This window comes from Nicotiana tomentosiformis, chromosome 11, assembly GCF_000390325.3.
Source record: "Nicotiana tomentosiformis chromosome 11, ASM39032v3, whole genome shotgun sequence".
Taxonomy (NCBI): Eukaryota; Viridiplantae; Streptophyta; class Magnoliopsida; order Solanales; family Solanaceae; genus Nicotiana; species Nicotiana tomentosiformis.
In genome coordinates this window covers 100,989,097-101,003,878 of record NC_090822.1, presented here as the reverse complement: position 1 = coordinate 101,003,878, position 14,782 = coordinate 100,989,097, and the positions used below count along the sequence as shown (strand labels likewise).

The following is a 14,782-nucleotide window of genomic DNA, read 5'->3' as shown; positions in this document are numbered from 1 at the left end:
CCCTAAAGCACCTTATGGCGACTCTTCTATTTTAATACCTCCCTTTAAAAGAGTTGTCACACGTCGAGGCCCTCTTTTGCAAGAAAACAGGGCGCTACAGGGTCGTTGCATCCTCCCCCACTTAAACATACATTCGTCCTCGAACGTACCAAGAGTCATTCCAAAACCATCGAACCGTCGTGTAACCTTACCATGCACATACCCAGGGGTGATCCCACATCACCTTATTCCATATAGGCCTGACAACACAACATACTGAAGATCATTACTTCAACCTTAGCCCGTAAACCACAGAATCCAATTTCCAACATCTAGAATTCTAACAAGACTCGAACCTCACATTTACACACTGTATAAGTCTGAACAAGTTGTATCAAGCCATAACCATAACCCAAGATGAAATCACATGACATACCACATGACTCACATACTTGTAGTAAAATTTTCGATCACAGTAGCTGCTCAAAACAACCCAATTCCGGTAATAAACCTCGTATCAAACAAAACCTCATTCTGAAACCTTTGTACACTGCCGATGATGAAAGAAACATGTAGAAACTCATAACCACTCATCAGATCAAAAATTTGTGGAGCTCCCTCTCCTTCGACAAGAACTATAGCCAATTTCTAAGCCGGTCAGCGACATTATCCCTTCAAATATTCCGCAAACAAATCTGATAGCACCCATTCTAGGTCCAATGACCTTACTTCATCTAGCCCATATATCCTATTGACATGCCACACTAATGCTACCTAGAATCATAACTTGTGCAATATGTGCACCAATAAGCAACAACTACAATGTACCTAAATTGGAAAATGACTCAAATGAGAGAACCACCCCGCAAACTCAATAAGTACCACCACAACCGCAATGCTCTGAGCCCATTATACATAGTATAACCAAAACACACGAATCTAACACAAAGGATCATATCCCAACATAATTTCGTTGCAATGTGTAACCTTATCCAAACACTGGTCCGTATGAAATACCTCAAGCCAAAAACAACAAAAATAATAACATACCCAGTATAATTCCACATAGTGGGGTATGGGGAGGGTAATGTATACGCAGACCTTACCCCTACCTTTGTGGAGGTAGAGAAGTTATTTCCAATAGACCCTCGGCTCGGTCAAGCATAGGTAGCACAATAATAACAAGAAACAATACTAGACAACACCGAAAAACCATGTAGAAGCAGAGAAAAGAAAAAAAATCAAATAAGCCTACTACCAACCAAATGTGAGAGTACGTACTAACACTACCGGTATGAATAATCTAGACTACCTAACCTACTATCCTAATCTTAGACGTCCACCCGTTCCTATCACGGGTCATGTCCTCGGTCAGCTGTAGCTACTTCATGGCATGCCTAATCACCTCACCCCAACTCTTCTTCGGCCTACCTCTACCTCTCCTAAGGCCCTCCAATGTCAATCTCTCACACCTCCTTACCGGAGCGTCTGTGCTTCTCCTCCCCACATGTCCAAACCATCTAAGTCGTGTTTCCCACAACTTGTCCTCCATAGGGGCCACACCCACCTTGTCCCGTATAACTTCATTCAGAATCCTATCTAATCTGGTGTGCCCGCATATCCATATCAACTTCCTCACCTGTTCTACCTTCATCTTCTGGACGTGAGAGCTCTTGGCTGGCCATCACTCATCCTCATATAAAATAGCCGGTCTGACCACCGCTCTATAAAACATACCTATAAGTTTTGTTAGTACTTTCTTGTCACATAAAAGACTGAAAGCAAGTCTCCATTTCATCCATGTCGCCCCAATACGATGTGTGACATCTTCATCAATCTCCCAATCCCCATGTTTAATAGAGCCCAACGTACGTAAAACTCCCCCTCCTAGGGATGACTTGTGAGTCCAACCTCACCTCCCCTTCCACTCCCTGAGTAGCACCACTAAACTTACATTCCAAGTATTCTGTCGTGGTTCTGCTCAGCTTGAAACTTTTAGACTCCAGGGTATGTCTCTACACCTTTAACCTTGCGTTAACACCATCTCGCGTCTCATCAATCAAAGCAATGTCATCTGCAAATAACATGCACCACAGCACCTCTCATTGGATGTGGCAATTCAGTACGTCCATCGTCAGGGCAAACAAAAAAGGGCTGAGTACCGACCCCTGATGCAACCCCATCATGTTTGGAAAATGGTCAGAGACCCCTCCTACTGTCCTCACACTGGTCATCTCTCCCTCATACATGTCTTTAATTGCCCTAATGTAGTCCATAGGTACCCCTCTAGCCTCCAAACATCTCCACAGAACCTCCTTCGGGACTTTATCGTAAGCCTTTTCTAAATCTATGAACACCATATCCAAGTCCCTCTTCCTCTCTCTATATTGTTCCATCAATCTCCTAACAAGGTGAATGGCTTCTGTAGTCGAACGCACTGGCATAAACCCAAACTGGTTCTCAAAATTAGACACACGTCTCCTCACCCTTAGCTCCACCACCCTCTCCCACACCTTCATAGTGTGACTAAGCAGCTTAATACTATGATAGTTGTTACAATTTTGGATATCACCCTTATTCTTGTACACAGGAACCATTATGCTCCATCACCACTCTTCGGGCATTTTTTTCGTCCTAAAAATAATATTAAATAACCTAGTATGCCACTCCAAGCCCGCCCTACCACACTCTTCCAAAAGTCCATCAGGATGTCATCTGGCCCGGTCACTCTGTCCCTGCTCATCTTACGTATTGCCCCCACAACCTCCTCAATTCTAATCCACCTGCAATACCCAAAGTCGCAATGACCCTCGGAGGATACCAAATCACCCAGAAAAATGTGTATGTTCCCATCCTCATTCAACAGACTATGGAAGTAAGTCTGCTATCTCTGACGGATATGCGCCTCATCTAGTAAAACTCTACCTTCTTCGTCCTTTATGCGCTTCACTTGGTCCAAGTCACGGGGCTTTCTCTCTCACATTGGCTAGCCTAAACAACCTTTTATTCCCTCCTTTACTGTCAAGTTCTTTATATAAATGACTAAATGTTGTTGTCTTAGCCGCCCTAACCACTAACTTCGCCTCCTTCCTAGCCAACTTATATCGTTCCCTATTCGACCTCTTCTCCTCCTCGTCAATGCTTTCCACTAGCATCAGATACGCCGATTTCTTGATGTTCACCTTTCTTTGGACCTCTCCATTCCACCACCAGTCTTCGTTGGAACTACCATTGTAACCCTTCGGACCCCTAAGACCTCACAGGTAGCTTCCTTAATGCACTGCGCCATCGTAGTCCATATCAGGATCACATCCCCACTACTCCTCCAAGCTCCCATAGTCAATAATGTAACCCCTAACTCCTACGCTTTGTATTCAGTCAAGGCTCCCCACTGGATCCTTGGTTAACCATACACCGCCCACTTCCTATTCTCCTTCATGATTATGGTTCGCTTCTACAGAATTCCTCAAGACCAGCGTTGGCCTCTTCTGCGGATGTGAGCCCGCTTCTGCAATTAGGGAATCACATCTGCGGCCTTCTCGCACTTGCGACTCCTTATCGTAGAAGCGAGTTTGCTTCTGAGCACTCCCCTTCACTTCTGCGGACCACTGGCCAAAAGCTCCCAAGCCGCTTTTGTGACCAAAATCACGCATTTGCGGGCTCGCACATGTGGCCAAAAGCTCGTAGGTGCGGGCACTCCAGAACTGGTGCACCAGCAACCCTTTTTGAGTCCTAACTCGATCCGTGCATCATCCGGATTTCACCTGAGGCCCCAGAGGCCTCTTCCAAACATACCAACAGGTTCGTAAATAGGAGACGGACTTGCCTGAAAAAATACCTCAATCCACCATGATCAAAATCAACAACTACATGCAATTTTACATAAAATACACGAAGTGTATGACCATAACCACGGAGAAGCAACTAGCACAATATACCACAGCCTGGAAAGACCATAACCAAGGCACAATCAAACATTTCACACCCCAATCACCATCTCGCTCGAATCCCGCTATAAGGACCAAAGCTAACTGCACCATGTGTGCATATAACCAACGAATTACAACCCCTTGTAGTATGGAAGAGTAACACATAAAACATATTAGATACGAGAAAAGTCAATTCTAACTGAATGGCAAATCCCTCAACAATAGCAGTACGGAGTCAACAAATCTGACCCGGTGTAGATTACACTTCCTCCTTAGGCCTACCAATAGGCGCCCAAATCAACTCTGGTCATCCACAAATAGATAAATAGCCCTCCGAAATTCCACAATGACCTAATCATAACACATACCATCATCTTGCTAGCTTTGGCCACATTTTCACAGTCCACCACCACGAAACAATCAGCTCCTAAGAACTCCCAGTCTCTGAATCCCTAGAACATACGAATCACCATATTTGATCCCAACTCCACCGCCCGAATGTCTAACACATCTCTCATATACGATCATCCCACGAGGAATACTCCTAAAATTCTTTCGTGCCACATAGCAAAATCTAAATATCAGCAGTCGATCAACCAGACGAGTACCGCAATACCAATGAGGCATATTTAAGTTAACACTCAGTGCACCTTATGAAATGTACGATATCCTCAGGCAATACCAAGTAGTAATATCATTCATCTAGTCATCTAAAACTGCCTATGTTGTCTTAGAATTCATGCCCTTCATTTCAAAACTAAACTGTGACCTTGCACACGCAAATCTTAATCCCACACAACATATTGCATCTATCATGAGTATGAAAAGTATGAGAATCTCATAATCAACTCTGAGCCATGAACCTTCCATTTGATCTCATCCAGGAGAAAATCATAACACGCAACACGATCCTTCCTCACACCAGCAGGAAATATACACCTCGAACCATGGTAGAAACCATTGAGAACACTTTGAAATCTATTTACACATAACCCAGCTATCAGAACTGAATCCCTCTAACTCAACCAAGTCATGCAGGTCTCCAAAACCAAGAGCATTGCCACGAAACACTTGTAGAGGCTCACCACATCATAAGTACCCAAAGAACTGATAATATCCATTACCGTGCTGATCCAAGCTATTACCAAGTTGTCATATTTCTCCTAGTTCCTTCCGTATTACCCTCAAATGGACATTTTCCTTGCCAGAACACCATGATCCTTAACCAGAACTCACCTCAAGAGATCCTAACATAAAACCACACCGCCTTAAGGCCCATAAGTTGTTGTATTCCCTCTCAAGCACCCCAAAAGTACCATAATTGAGACAACCACTCTGAAGAGTCCTTATGTGAACCTAAAACAATTTTCTTTACCTTCCTGATACTGAAATGTAGAATTCATAGTCATACAGAAATATCGCGAGTCCCGACACCATCCTACGCAAATCTTGGAGTCTAGCCATATACAAATCCGAATAAATTCTCAATTGCCACATATAAATCTTGAATCCATTAGAACCTTCTCGAGAGTCATCCATTCTGCTCAACTCTCAATTGCGTCGCCCAAATGGGCCAAACGACTTGTGCCTCATTAGCAAAACAATACCCAAAGAATTAATCCGCGCCTTTAAGCAACCGAGCAATCTCCTACTCCACGCGCACTACATCCTTCACGAATAACAACTCAATCATCCCATGATTCTCATATACCCATAAAGTGTAACATAACCCGTATCTAGAAATTTCTTTACTCGAGTCATCCTCGATCTCAACCTCTGTAAGTCATAACCGATCCACAAGTATGCCTCAGACCGAAATCAATACAACACGCAACCATGAAATCAAATCGTCGATAGCAGACTCCCCTACTTAACTCAATGCCATAGAATATAATATTTGATAAATCACCATACCCATACTCTATTACTGCCATAATACCGCAGGGATATTCAACTAAATCCTTCATAAGATCACATAACACAAACCATATAGTACCTAAAATCATCCACTAAGCTCGCATCACGTGACGGTCAGGTCAACTTTCTCAACCAAATTCAAATTCAAATCTCAATACACACCTAAAATCATCCACTAAGCTCGCATCACGTGACGGTCAGGTCAACTTTCTCAACCAAATTCAAATTCAAATCTCAATACACATACCTCGCTGGTAGAAAAGAAAGTCTCCACACAACATTATAAGGATTACACATCCATAGATTACTCCACATGAGATAACTTACCTTCTTAGCCTCAAATTGGCATCTTGTTATACCCTTTTGCAGCCATGATTACTACGCCATCATTTAATCTTCCTGAGTCTGAACTCATAACAAGACATGAAAATCTACTTCATTCCACAATTTCTCAACATGAAAAATTCTTCAACACACTCAAAACTCGAGACTATACGTCACATCAAGATAGCAATCTAGCACCCAATAGTCTTTTTTTACATCTCAAGCAAACTATTCTCGTCACAATCAAACCACTTGAACACATTCCGCAGTCACATCATGTTCGTCATATAGCCATCCAGCCACTCATCGAGCCATAAATTCCACTCACTACCGGACATATAAGTCCAAAAGCATGTGCTCACACAACTGAAATCCCCATTCACAAGCTGCAGTCAAAACCCGGCCTCAAGTCCTCTAAACTAGCCCATCATCAGCGCACCAAAATTATATCTCGCACCTCATCCATGGAATCACAAGCCGGCGATGCACAACTGATACTGAGCGCTCATATGTGCACACAAATGTGTGGAAGGGATTCAAATAATTACGCTTCAAACTGAATCAATGCCGCCCGATAAGGAAAGAAAGATGGGAAGTTTATCCTAAATGCTCTGTAGTCTCTCATAGATAGGTATGGACGTCATCATACCGATCCGCAAGACTCTACTAGACACTTGCTCATGACTTGTAGAACCTACGAACCTAGAGCTCTGATACCACCTTGTTACGACCCAAAATCCACATGACCCAACCAGTCAGGTAAGCCAATTAACAACTAAACCAGTTCAAATGATTTTTATTAAGAGAAGAAATGATAAAACAACTGAACTATTATACAAAAAGATTTCCAAAGACTGGTAGTACAAATCATGAGCTTCTAAAATTTAGAATTTACAAAGCTGGTATGAAATAAAGTACATCATTTGTTTGAAACATACATGAACAAATTAAAATTCTAGAGCTACCAAGATCAAGAGGCAGCTATGACCGGAACGCAGGTACATCTTCAAATCCAGCTCCCTCCATGCACAACAACATCAGTATCCAACATCTGCACGCAAGGTGTAGAAGTATAGTATGAGTACAACCGACCTCATGTACTCAATAAGTAACAAACTTAACCTTATGTTGAAAGTAGTGACGAGATGGGACAAGGGTCCGAGACCAACTCCAATAACCAGCAACAATTCATAACAATATAATAAAATAATACAAGAAACATAACCTAGAGGTATGATGCTCAACTCGTTCACAGTACCGAAAAATAGGCATGCTTTTCAAGTATATCAGTAAAAACCCGATCTTTTACCGAAATCATCAAAATATGAGTGTGTTTGCAAAACTGTGATTTTTCCCAAAAACATTCAGCAGGTAAATGTTTTATTTTAAAATGGCATGAGGAAAATACATCTCTATGACTACATATCAATGAGTATGTGCAGTCATGAATGACACAATATCGCATAGCATAAGGAAAATACATCTTTGTGCCTGTATGTCAAGTATGCCGAATGCAATACGACTCAGTGATAAAACCATATGCATACTCTCAGAGTATCAATTTACTCAGTTCTCATTATCACTCAGTCCTCCCAATCATTCGGCACTCGGTCACGGGTCTCGGCTCTCGGCACTTGCACCCGCACTCAGTAGGTACCTGCGCTCACTAGGGGTGTACAAACTCCAGAGGGGCTCCTTCAACCCAAACGCTATAGCCAATCATGGCATGAATCCGCACGGACAACTCACGTGCTGCACGGATAACTCGCATGCCATAGTATCAAAATCTGGATCCGCACGGACAACTCACGTGCTATAGTATCAATAATGTCACAATCAGGCCTTCGGCCTCACTCAGTCACAAATCTCTCTAGTCTCTCCGGCTCACAACACTCATGCTAAGCAGCCCAAATCAATGATATGAGATGTGAAAATATATAATAACAAAGAATGAGATATGATATGAAATGATGAATGTGACGGAGTACATAACTGCAATTAAGCAAAGAATTCAACAGCAAAGAACGACCAATGTGGATCCCAATAGTACCAGCATATAGCCTAAAAGTGATTTGTAGCATAAATTAAAGCTCAAGTGCTTTAACACATATAGTACAGTAAATATTTGCAGATACAATAGCTACACAGTTCCATAGAATCGACTAAATCACAACTCACACGGTGCATGCCCACACGCCCATCACCTAGCATGCGCGTCACCTCAACATCAATCACATAACACATATTTCGAGGTTTCATACCCACGCTACCAAGTTTAGAAGTGATACTTACCTCAAAAAAGCCAAAACCAATACCGAGTAAGTCAAGCAATGCTCTAAAAATGCCATCCCGCACGTACTGACCTCCGAACGGGTCCAAACTTATCAAAAGCAACTCAAATACATCAAATAATGTCTAAGGAAACAATTCCAAATGATAAAAGGTCGAATCCTTGATCAAAAGCCCAAAATCAACTCAAAATTCCAACCCGAGCCCGCACCTCGGAACTTGACAAAACATACCAAATCCGACAACCCAGTCAATTACGAGTACAACCATAATAGTTTCATTCAAATCCGACTCTAAATCGACGTTCAAAACTCAAATATTTGCTTTATAAAATTTTTGACAAAATCCCCTAATTTCCTCTTTAAAATTCATCCACCAGTTACCAAAAATGAATATAGATTCGTGAAATATAATCAAAACCGAGTGTAGAACACTTACACCAATCCTTGTGATGAATATTCCTCCAAAATCGCCTCATTCCGAAGTCTATAGCACAATATGTGATAAAAATGGCCAACCCTCAAACTTAAAGCATTCTTCCCAACATTCCTGCATTTGCGGATAGTAGGTCGCACCTGCGACCTCTGCTTCTGCAGAACAATGTAACGCGCCTGCGAGACAGCCTTGGCCACTAGTGGCCGCTTCTGCGATGACCAGAGTCACATCTGCGATCGCGCTTCTGCACCTGTAGAACCGCTTCTGCGAAGCTTCCCCAGCCAGCTTTTTCCCAGGTCGCTTCTGCAACCAACTTCACGCTTCTGTGACCAGCTTCACGCTTCTGCGAGCACACACCTCGGTCCCTCATGCGCAAGTGTGAAGACATCAGTAACCAAAAACTTCAGCAACTTCAACAAGGCTCCAAACGATCTGAACCTCGTCTAAAACTCATCCGAGCCACTCGGTACCTCGTCTGAATATACCAACAAGACCCATAACATAACACAAACCGACTTGAGGCCTCAAACCACACATAACATCAACAAAACGATGAATCGCACCTCAAATCAAACTTAAATGAACTTTCAACTTCAAAAACTCGTGCCGAAACATATCAAATCAACTCGGAATGAACTCAAATTTTGAACACAAGTCCCAAATGATATAACAAAGCTATTCCAATTCTCGGAACCACAATCTGAACCCGATTTCATTAAAACCAACTCCCGGTCAAACTTATGAACTTTCCAAACCTTCAAATTTACAACATTTGCCAATTAGCGTCGAATCCTTCTAGAAATATCCAAATGCAAATTCGGGCGTACACCCAAGTTCAAAATCACTATCTGGACCTAACGGAACCATCAAAACTCCCATTCGGTGTCAAATTCACAAAAGTCAAACTTGGTCAACCCTTCCAATTTAAAGCTTCAACGATAAAATTCATTCTTCCAAATCGATTCCGAATAACTTGAAAACCAAAACCGATGATTCAAACAAGTCATAATATATCATTCGGAGCTACTCATGCCCTCAAACTACTGAGCGAAGTGCAAAAGCTCACAACGACCGATCGGATTGTTACACTATGTGATATATTCATGTCCATTTGTTGTATATGAACAGTTGTAGAGTGAGGAATTTATGCAAGGTAAATTAGAAAAATAGTAGAATATCATATATTAGATATAAACATATGACCTAAACAAATTTTGAACCCCCTTTGTTACTACACGAGAATTTTCCTTTATGCCAACAATTAATCACAAGGTGAGACCAATGTTAATGTTATTGGCGATGCCACTACAGTCAATAAATCATGTGTATTCTAGTGAACTAGTTTGGTACATTTTCTTTAATTATATCACTTTGTATTAAGTTGCTTTAAGCTTATGGCCTATTGCAGGTGGGCAATCACGATCCGTACAATAATAAGCCTATATAGCCTGTTGCAGGCGGGGTAGCCCCGATCCATATAATAGTAATGTATAAATCCATCATGGCCTACTGCAGGCGGGCAGCCCCGTTCCATATAGTAATCATATATGTATGGCTAATATGGCATGATGCGACGTGTAGCTCAATCCCATAGATATCCTCACAATGGACGAATATGACCGAGTGTGAAATGTATATTTTTTAAACAATTAATTCAACAGCAACACGACCCCATGGGTCCCAAAATATTGGCACGTTGCCTAAATATGATCTTTAATAAAAGTCTCAGCTCAATTTCCCTAATACGTGGAAAAATGTTCAGATAATAACATGATTCTTTAATTTTTACAACTTTACAGAATTTATTCAAGTCACAATTTCAATGGTGCACATCCACATACTCGTCAAATATCGTGTGTATCACCTCCAAACAATTCATATAACACAAATTCGGGGATTCATACCCTCAGAACCAAGTTTAGAAGTGTTACTTACCTCAAACCGTGTAATGTTTTACTCAACTATGCCTTTGCTTCACAAATTTGCCTTCGAAAGCCTCGTATCTAGTCATAATTAATTTGATTCAGTCAAAACAAATCATAGGAATTTATTACATATGAAAATACTAATTTTCTAACAAAGTCCAAAATTTAACTCAAAAAAGTAGGTCTCACATCTCGGAATCCGACGAAACTCACAAAACCTGACAACTCGTTCAATTACGAGTTCAGCCATACTAATTTCACTTAAATCCGGCTCCGAAACGGTATTCAAATACCAAAAATTCATTTTATGAAATTTCTATAATTTTCCCCAAATTTCCATCTCAAAATACTAATTGGATGATTAAAACAATGATATATTCATGTGTATTAACCAAATATGAGTTAGAATCACTTACCTTGACGAATTTTTGGAAACATCCACGAAAAATCGTCACAAACCGAGCTCTCTAGGTCCAAAAATGAAATAATACCCTAGGCCTCGGTTATATAGTACATCCTCTGACCTCCCATTGTGCGGTCCGCACATTTCCAAGTTCGGCGGTCGCATAAAATTTGTGCGGCCGCACTTCACAGCCTCGCCACTATCAGGCTTTAGTAAATTGTCCTAACTAGACATGCAGGGCTACAACATTCATTTTTGAATCATCTCCAAATTCCTTGTGAATCAAAAGATATAAGCTTCCGAAGTCAGGCCAACGAACCTATAGAACACCCCGAAGTGTGGTCGCAGACAAAATTGTGCGGTTCGCATTTTTCCTCTGTGGTCCGCATATTTTCGTCTGCTGCAGCACTTTTTCATCTGCTACAACACTCAAAATGTGCCTCAGCACGTGAAATTGTGTGGTTCGCACTTCCAACGTTTCAGAACAACTTCAGAGTGCTAAATGCCCTGAGTTTCTCAAAACCCACCCCGAAACTCACCCGAGCCCCCCGGGACCTCAACCAAAGATACCATCAAGTCCTAAAATATCATACAAATTTGGACGAATCCTCAAATCACCTCAAACAACATCAAAAATACAAATTACACACGGATTCAAGCCTAATGAACATTGAAATTTACAACTTCTACAAACGATGTCAAAACCTATCAAATCACATCCGATTGACCTCAAATTTTGTACACAAGTCATAAATGACATATCGGAGCTATGAAAATTTTCAAAACTAGACTCCGACTCCGATATCAAAAGTCAACTCCATGGTGAAATTTCCAAACTTAAATTTCTATTATAGCCATTTCAGGCCTAATTTAGCTACGGGCTTCCAAAAAATATTTTCGGACATGCTCATAAGTCCAAAATCCCCATACGGGGATATTGGAATCATCAAAACTCTATTCCAGGGTTATTTACACATAAGTCGACATCCGGTCACTATTTTAACCTAAGTTATAAACATTGGAACTAAGTGTTCCAAAATTCATTCCAAAACCTCACCGGACTCGAACCAATCACCCTGGCAAGTCATATCACAACTGTAAAGCATAAATTAGGCAGTAAATGGGGAAAACGGGGTTGTAATACTCAAAACGGTCGGTCGGGTCGTTACAGATTAGTTGATTGAAGGTAAGAAATAAGTCGGAACATGCTAATTGATTCTGTTATTTGATGGCTTTTGCTGATCTTGGAGTTAATTATTCCTTTTTGACTTCTTTCAATTTATTTTTTCCCTATAAAGTTTATGATTTTTTTTTATAGTAGATACTTTCCATTTTCTCTTATCTTCGTATTCTTACTTAGTAAAACACATTTATGTTTTTCTCTTTAATTTGTTTTTTGCCAATGTTTTCGTTCTTTTTTATTTGAAAAGCCCCAAGAGGCTTTCTTTTGAATTCTTATACATCTTGCACAACAAAATATTTAATTTTAGTATTATTGATGTGTTCTACCTTCACAAGGTAGGGTAAAGTCTACGTGTACTATCTTCCCCATACGTCTTATGGAATTACACTTAATTTATTGTTATTGTTGATGATTATTGATATGTTAAAATTTTGACCTTATTTCTTCTTCAGTATCTTAATATCCTTTTCTAAATTTTTTTTCCTTCACCACTAGCGGTTCTTTCTTAATTAAATTTCGAGAAGTTCAGAGTTAATTTGGAAAGAAAGTTCTAATTTCAGAAGATTTAAGTTGGAAGAATTGTCTAAGGTTTAACTTTTGAGTAAACTACCTCGGAATCGGGATTTGAAGGTTCCAATAGGTTCGTATGATGATTTTATACTTGGGTGTATGTTCGGGTTGAGTATCGGATCACCCAGGAGCTTTTCGGCGCTTATTATGAAATCTTGGCAATTTGAAGGTTTAAGAATTTCTTAAGTTTGGTTTGAAGTGGGCTTTGGTATTATCGATGTCCGCTTGGTATTCCGAGCCTTGGAATGGGTTCGTATTGTGATTTATGACTTGTACGCAAAGTTTGGCATCATTCCGAAATATTTTGGTATGGTTCGGGCGCGTTCGTCGAAGTTTGAAAATTTGAATGCTTAAAGAAGGATTTCGATCGTCGATTCATAGTTTCGATGTTGTTTGGCATGATTTAAGGCCTCAACTAAGTTCATAATGTGTTTTGGAACATGTTGGTATGTTTGGTCAAGGTCCCTGGGGCCTCGGGTGGATTCCGGATGGCTAACGGATCGAATTTTGGACTTAAGGTAAAGTTGGAGATTTCTGGTTGCTACTGCAACCGTTTATGCAGAAGCTTCATTGCAGAAGCGAGGCAATGAACTGCAGAAGCAGCTGGACAGAGGCCGCAGGTGCGAAGAAAATCCCGCACCTGCGTGATCGCAGATGCGTCCGATGGAGCGCAGAAGCGGAGGTTGGCCAAGAAGGCAAGGGTCGCAGAAGTGGACATGGTCGCGTTGGTGCGCGAGCGCAGAAGCGCTGGAGGCTCGCAGAAGCAGAGGCGCAGGTGTGCAACAGGCACCACGGATGCGTCTGGCAACTTGGCATGGTTTCTTGCAGGTGCGAGATTGAAGCCACAGAAGCGACCAGGGGACCGCAGATGCAAAAATGTCGGTGGGCAGTGTTATTTTAAGAACGGGATTTGGCTCTTCATCTTTCATTTTTCACTTGAGTTGGTCAAATTTGGGGAGCCATTTTGAGGGTATTTTCATCAAGCAACACAAAGTAGGTGATTCCCACATATTACAAGTTAAATACATGATTTATATATGAATTTAAACATGGGAATTAGTAAAAATTTGGGATTTTGGTGGAAAACCTAGAATTTGGTATTTTTTGATTTTGACCACGAAATTGGATATGGAATTGGGAATAAATCATATATTTGAATTTGTAGTGCTATGGGTAAAGTTTTTCTTCGAAAATATTTTGAATCCGGGCACGTGGGCCCGAGGGTGGATTTTATTGACTTTTCGGGCGAAGTTGAGAATTGTTATGAATTGATTTATTATGAGTATTAGAGTATATTTTTAATGGTTTGCACATTATTTGACTAGTTTTGGATAGACGGGCATCGATTTGAGGTGTTTAAGTGGTGTTGGAGCCGGTTATGGAACTTCAGAGCTAGGTAAGTATCTTGTCTAATTCTGTGAGGAGGAAACTACCCATAGGTGATGTATTTGATATGTGCTACTTGTTGCAGGGGCTACGTACGCACAAGGTGACGAGAGTCTGTACGTAGCTAGATTGATGTTACGTCCGGGTAGACTTAGGTTCCCGCCATGATATAACTGTACTATTTGAGCTGCCCCTTACCTATTAAATTCATTTATTTTACGTTACAACTTGAGACTAGACTTGCGTAGAGTGATAGACTTGCTATTGTAGATATTTGACGGGCTTTATGATTAGCAGCAGAATAATTGTACTCCTCTTACAAATTTCTCTCGTGCTATGCATTTTCCTCGTAAGGTTTTCCTTAAAATCTATAACTCACACGTTTATTTGTGAGTGGGAACAAGGACCCATTAAAGCTTCTTTTCTAATGGGATCAAACCAT

General features: G+C 40.9%; 1 protein-coding gene across 1 annotated transcript; it reads right to left on the bottom strand.

Moving 5' to 3' along the window:
* Positions 1 to 2,081: 2,081 nt before the first annotated feature.
* On the bottom strand, positions 2,082 to 2,576 carry LOC138901930 (secreted RxLR effector protein 78-like). Its single transcript, XM_070189730.1, has one exon. It carries the CDS (start codon positions 2,574 to 2,576, stop codon positions 2,082 to 2,084), a length of 495 nt encoding a protein of 164 aa, XP_070045831.1.
* Positions 2,577 to 14,782: the final 12,206 nt, after the last annotated feature.

What these genes read in the sequence shown, in the direction of transcription:
- LOC138901930 (XM_070189730.1), bottom strand. Translation starts at nt 2,576, where the DNA reads ATGGTTCCTGTGTACAAGAATAAGGGTGATATCCAAAATTGTAACAAC.